The sequence below is a fragment of the Chenopodium quinoa genome, unplaced genomic scaffold, assembly GCF_001683475.1.
Source record: "Chenopodium quinoa cultivar QQ74 unplaced genomic scaffold, ASM168347v1, whole genome shotgun sequence".
NCBI lineage: Eukaryota > Viridiplantae > Streptophyta > Magnoliopsida > Caryophyllales > Amaranthaceae > Chenopodium > Chenopodium quinoa.
Genome location: NW_018743212.1, coordinates 3,914,588 through 3,921,590, shown reverse-complemented (window position 1 = coordinate 3,921,590; position 7,003 = coordinate 3,914,588). Strand labels below are relative to the sequence as shown.

At 33.7% G+C, this 7,003-nt stretch overlaps 1 protein-coding gene across 1 annotated transcript; it reads right to left on the bottom strand.

Moving 5' to 3' along the window:
• Positions 1-4,489: 4,489 nt before the first annotated feature.
• Positions 4,490-5,407, bottom strand: LOC110734484 (calcium load-activated calcium channel-like). The gene has a single exon (XM_021914647.1). The coding sequence runs from the start codon at positions 5,205-5,207 to the stop codon at positions 4,641-4,643; it is 567 nt and encodes a 188-aa protein (XP_021770339.1). The 5' UTR covers positions 5,208-5,407; the 3' UTR covers positions 4,490-4,640.
• Positions 5,408-7,003: the final 1,596 nt, after the last annotated feature.

Sequence of the window (7,003 nt, the reverse complement as noted above, 5' to 3'; positions counted from 1 at the left end):
GCTGGGAAACACAAATCTAAAGTTTGTTGTATTCCCAAAAGGTGAAAGACATGTGACTTTGTTTCCTTGCCGAAAATGGTTGTTTTCCAAAAGCACTCCTTTTTTCCATGCTTGTTCTACTTCCACTTCTCTAAACTCTCTTCTTCTTGCTGCTGCTGTCTGGTGACTTCTTGGTGCCTTGTGATTTGTTGTCTTGGTCTCCGGGTGTACGTCTGAAACGGTTGACCCGTATTTGGGTCCATAACATTAGGTTTCTTGTTGGAACGATCAACTTGATCTCTTTCCTCGGAAGATTGGATTTCATCATGGGGTTTCTTTGAGTTTTCCGTGGAGAGCATTTTTTTTTTTCTTTTTTTCACTTTTAATTGACCCTTAGTACTTGCTCATGATTTCTCTAGAATTATCTACTTGAACATCTAGCTAGAGAATTCAAGGCATTATTGGAAGCAACTAGAAAAATATGATTCTTGAAAATTCTGAAATATTATGGATAGAATGATGAAAGGAGCCCTAAAATATTCTAGTCATTTCTTTCACCCCCATCTTCAACTATAAATATTGGTGATGGACAAGAAATTAATGGATACACACAAGAACCATACCAATGTACAAACCTTCATACCTTTCTACCCTCCTTGTTTACTATCTACCTTCTCTACTATCCACTATTCGTAGTTTTGTACTACTCCTTTGTGAGTTACAGTAATAGTTATTATTGTACTATTCAGTACTCACCCTTAATATTTTATAATATCTTGTACTCTCCTATTATCATATAGTGGAATATTTTGAATACTTGTCGTCGTAGATTATTTTACCTTTATCAAGAGAGTTTTCTCACATTAAATATTGTGTGAATTATTTATTTATTTATTAGCAATGCTAAAAGCAAATATTTTATTTCAAGATAAAGGAAGATTATTGTCAAAATGGGTCTAACAAACCGTTCTTATCGATTAATATTAAGATTAAGGAAAATTAATACTTTGTATTATTATAAGTCAATCAGTAAAAATCTATACTATACATTAATTAGATCTAAAAAAATCAATTTAAATAAATCATAATTTATTAATATTTTCTCCGTTTCCTATCGTTTTCATAATGTAGCAAAATCTTAATAATAATGATTCATCATCGATGACAAAATCATACAACTAATAGAGGCCCATAAGAGAAAAAATTGAAATGTTGTTCCAGTTCATTGTCAATCTTATACACTAGCTAATAACATTGATTTTCTTGGAGAATGGTGTGCTTTATTCGCTGAATTACCATTTCTGAAACCTTGAAATTTCAAAGATTGAATTTGTGTTTTAAAAAAACTTAATTGAATTTCATGTAAGTGCTCATTGTACTTAATGTTCAGATCTTTAAGGTTGAAGTATGCATGGTATTGCGAGTAATATCATAAATTATAAGCAACACTTTTTATGAAAACGAGTAATAAAAGTATAAAAAAATAAAAAATCATATGTATACTAGTTAATTTGTTGTATGTCAATAAGGTAATATATAAAAGTTTGCAAGGTAAGGTCGATGATATTGCAAAGTAGATTAGGTTTCATATCACAAGAAAATACTATTGCACTTGGTACGATTTCATCCTACATAACATGGAATTTTGATAAAATTTGTCAATTTTTTCATTTTTATTTACTAGTATCACTAAATTTAATAATGGTATGAATTAAACCTTCCAACAATGTTGAAAATAAATTGCTATATTTTGTTATAATAATATTTTGTTGTTAAGTTGCTTCAACTATTGTAGTTTCTTTGTTTGGAATAACAACGGATTGGGTTAGGGTCGGATGTAGCTTCACCTGCATTTACTCGCTCACTTTATCCGCTCCACCCGTCACCACCTGCTTAACCCATCACCACACATTTGATCCATCTGTCAACTACGGGTAGATCGGATGCTTAGCGGGTGATGATTACAATATCTTATGTTACTAATACATCATGATTATTAATGTTAATTTCTTATTTCAAGTGTACAAAAATTACTAGCTAGTTTTGGAAATATGATTTTGGCACATCAAAAAGTGATTTAAGCACACCCTTTGTGAGAGCACAGTTTGGTTTGCTCCTTTCACATGGAGGCGTACTATGAGGAGGGTGGCCCTTTAAAAGCCTAGCACTTTACACTTTACACTTTTTAGGGTGTATTATAGTAGGATTTTACAATATTTGTAGCTCGTGCCCTTCTTCTTCATTCGCCATTTTCAATCTCTTTCTCTAGGGCTCCATTTTCATTATCATTTGAAGCTATGGAAAGTAAATCTTACTCCTTTTTTATTGTGCCAAACTTTTTAATTTGGTAAATGAAATGGGAAAAGCCGAATGAAGAACCCTAACTTTAGAAATTGGGGGTTTTTAATTCGGCTTGTTTTCATTAATTTGTTTGTTCTATGTTGTTGTGACATGTTTAAGGAATATCTTGCAACAAATTTCATGTGAAAGGGTAAAGTATTGAGTCCTAGATGAGCATATACAAGCATATATGTGTTTCTTCATTTGAGTTCGAATATATGCTTGAACTTATTTCTTTCTTGCTCACATAGACTATTCTTGTTACTTTTAATGTAAATTGAAGTGTTAGAACTACAATTATGCATTAAAATTAGGATCGAAGTTTTGAACTTTGATAATGGCACAAAACTTTTCTTGCGGCTCATGTTTATTTTTGCCATGCTTAAGTTGCAAAATTGGTTTTAAGAATGATAACAAATAGTTATTATTATTCACTTATAACTTGTAGTTTCAAGATTTGCATAAAACTAGTTAGTTTAGGAAATTCTTGAAAACATCATCGAACTGGTATTGTTTGGCTACATTTCGGGCTTTCAAGCCTCCAGTTTATATTTTCGGGTGTCGTAGCCACCAATATTGGATGGCTTCGATGACTTGGCTTGTTTTTTAAGCATTAGACCATTCCATTCATGTTGCTAAAATGGGTCTAGATATCCCGTGTTTCGTCTTATCATGATAACGACTAAGATCTTGAAAACGATTAAACAAGTGGGTTTAAACTGTTTTTGACCATTCATATATAGCTTATAAATTCCGTAACATGAAGGTACTATAATTACCACAAACACATAGACCTGTCAATCCTGACTCAGACCCGAATGACCCGACCCATGATTCGAAATTGACCATAAAACAACGACCCAAAATTGACCCGACCCGAAAATAGAGTTGATCTGATCCTAACCTAACACCCGAACTGACCTGATCCGAAATTGACCCGTAGTGTTTGACCCCGAACAGACCCAATACCCGAAATTGATCCGAATAGACCCGATATCGAAAATGTCCTGAACTAAAATTACTTTATAATTGAACTAAAAATGTCCGGTGCCAAAAATAACTCAAATTGTGCATCTTTAACCATAACCAAGCTCATAAACTAAATTGATAGTTCTTATTATAAAAATAACAAAATATAAAATTATTGATTTGAGCTTGATCCACAAATGGAACAACTCGAACATGACCCGACTTGATTTTGACCCGATCCGATTATGACCCAAACATACTTGACCCGAAAATGGACTACCCGAACATACCCGACCCAAAATTGACCCGAACCGAACTTGACCCGATATCTGACCTAACTCATACTCGAAACCCAAAATGACCCATATCCGACCCGAATGTTAACTGACCCAAAATGACCCGACCCGACCATTTGCTAGGTCTACAAATACAGAGTAACATAAAGTAATAGGATAACAAATAAAAACTCTCATCGCCAAGAAATACACAGCCAATTACTTCTACAAATAACTCATACGAAGTATATTGAATAAGAACAGTACAAGAAAGAATATTAACTGGAGTCCGAATTCCATCTCAAATTATATACAGAAATAATAAAATCTGAACTCCAGTAAATACAGAAACAACAACATTCCAACACAGATGATAATGGAGTCAAGTTAGATCCAGTCTAGACTACTAGAACTTGAATCGATATGGAGTTAAATTAGGTCAGTAAGTATGCTAGTAATAGCAACTGCAAACTAGTCGTGGCTACCAGATTTCAGGTCATTATGAAGCCAAGTAAAGTCCATATGTAAGCAATTACGGCAGATTTCAGGTCATTATGGAGCAAGTTAAGTCCAATCGTATGCAATTACGAACCAAACGAGGCTACTAAATTGATTTCAGATACATATAACAACTATAACCACTCAAAACATAGTCCACATGATTCTATAAACTTATAACAATGAATACAATCATATAATATAGCTTTAATTAAATAAGATCCTCAAATTCAATCAACCCTCGACTACATCAATCCAGCAAAACATACCCAATTAATCGATTTCTGCTGCTAGGCACACACAACATTTAAACATCAATACAATTGCTTCGATTAACCAGAGATCGACTAAGTCAACCATCAAATAAATCAAACTACCAAAGATTCAATCAAAAACAAACAAATTTCAACAATTTAGAACCATATATATCAATTAAATTACCAGAATTCATTGAATCTTTGATTGATCAACCAAAAACAGCTAATTCTGATAATTAAATCAGTTCAATAGATTAAACCACAAATTTAGAAATATAATGTTACAGCAGATTAAAATCAGAAACTAATAAGAACAAAAATCCTAACTAGTTTTTTGATCAGGCATAGGGAAAAGCCCCATACTAGGAGCACCACGAGGAGGCGAAAACCCTAGAAACTTCTGCAAATTAGTACGAATACTAACCGAACAAAGCAGGTACAAAAACGCCATTGAACAATCCGTCATATCATCACCAGGCAAATTCCTATGACTCATCTTCTGAACAAGTTTGATCGGAACGAATGGAATTTTAGCGACTGTTTTACCGTCGAACAACGAATTGAGTAATCCAAAAACCATGAACAATACAAGCGCAACAACAGCACCAGATTTGAATTTGAATAGCGAGAGATCTCGGCTTGCGTCTTTGAGACTTGTTTCGACTCGATCTTTCTTCTTGGTTTTGTTCTTTGAGATTGAATCTTGGGTTTTCATGGTTTCGAGCTTTTTGGAGGATTTATCAATGGCGGATTTGAGGGATTTGTAGGAATTGGTACGGTAGATTAGGAGGTAAGAGATTGCTTCGCAGATTATTGCGGTGCAAATTGAGATTCCGACGACTGTTAAACTGTCGGAGTATTTGAATGAAGATAGAAATTGGGTCACCATTGTTGTATGATTCAGAGGTCTTCTCTTTTTCTGGTTTTGTTTTCTCTCTCCTATTTTCTGTGCTGTGTGAAGAGTAGTGGGTTTTCTTTCTGTTTTTAAAGGGGGTTTGGGATTGAAGATTGAAGCATATACTAGCAATCCTCAGGTAGGTGGGATTCCAACGCATACTCTCCTCGTCTCTCTCCAGGGGCTGTATAGTTCATCAAGTTGGAATCTCATATCAGAAAAGTATGAATTTTAAAACTCATACTAGTCTAAAGTTGTTTGGTTTATTGTTGGAATGGATTGTGAATTTTAGGAGAAGAGGTGGGTATGAGATTTCATGGATATGGCGGAGTTAGAACCCCTTGGGTATGAGATTACATTACTAAAAACCTCAACCAAACAAAAAAACTAGATGGAATGGATTCTAACTCCATTCCAAATGATCCAATCAAACGACCCCTAGGATTGTTTCATTTAACTTTTCACGGATTTTACAATATAGTGTGGGATCGTTTGGTTCACTAAGATGGAATGGATTGGTATGAATTCTCATACTTGGGTGGCATGGATTCTATATCTCATACTAATCTAAAGTTGTTTGGTTTAACCATGGAATGAATTCTCATACTTGAATGATAGTATGGATTATGAATTCTTAGGGGGATTCATAAGTTAAATTGTTGCAATTTTAGTGAAACAGATAAAGTAATAAGTAAAATTATAAAAATTGATATTATGAAATATATGTATTGAGACAATTCTAACAAGATCCAGGTGACTGTGTAAAATCACAAAAGATAGTCAAAGTAAAACTTGTGAATAGTATTAAAAGTCAAAATATATCAACTAAAAAAGGATGAACTATAAAGTTAATAGGTTTATTTGGAAACTAGCCAAATCGCTATTATTGAATTGGTTTGATGTAATTGATGACCTTGCAAGTTGCAACATCAACTAATTTTATGCATACTTAAGTGCGAATAAAATCATTGGCTAAAACTCAATATTGTACTCCAACTTCCTATTTTGGTAGCCAATCAGGGAAATACTTAGGAGTATCTAAGGCTAAGAATAGAGATGATAAAAACTCAGGTTTGTTTTTAATATACAATCTTGGTCCCAAACCTGTAAAATAAAGATAGACTAGTCGGCTCAAAGTAGGTTTTTGGGCTTTTTTCGGGAAGGGCTTGGGTTTGGACTAAAACTACGCTTTTATGGCTTCCCAAAGCCACACTTTTCCGGTTAGACCATTGTTAATTTTCTCTATTTGAGAAGTATGGAGATAATTTGAGTACAAAATCATACTTCATACAAGCATACATGGGCTTTGCTACAATGAGCCACAACTCCAACAAGTAGCTAATTAGCGAAGTAGTTAGGTATTGTTGCCAATCAGGGTAATATTAATTTTTAACCTTATATATGGTGGACAGTTAGCTAGGCCCAATTTAAGAGCAGCGTGTGGCCCGTTTAAAGATCACATATCCTTTTGCTTTTATTCATTAAAAAGAGCAAAAAAGCATTTTCAAAATTAAAAACTACTCTCTAAGTTTTCTCTCTCCTTATTTAATCTCATCGAATTTATACTAATCTCACTCATGTCATATTAAATGCATCTTTGATAAAAGCCTTAATCATTATCATAGTGGCGTTAATATTCTGTAGGGAATTAGGTACTATATTGCGGATCGGAATTTCACGAATTTTATTCGTTCGCACCTTAACAAGATCAACATGCATAACACATAAGAATCACATAATAATACCTTTAATTTGAAGCGTGAATTCCACATAACGATTAGCTACGAATC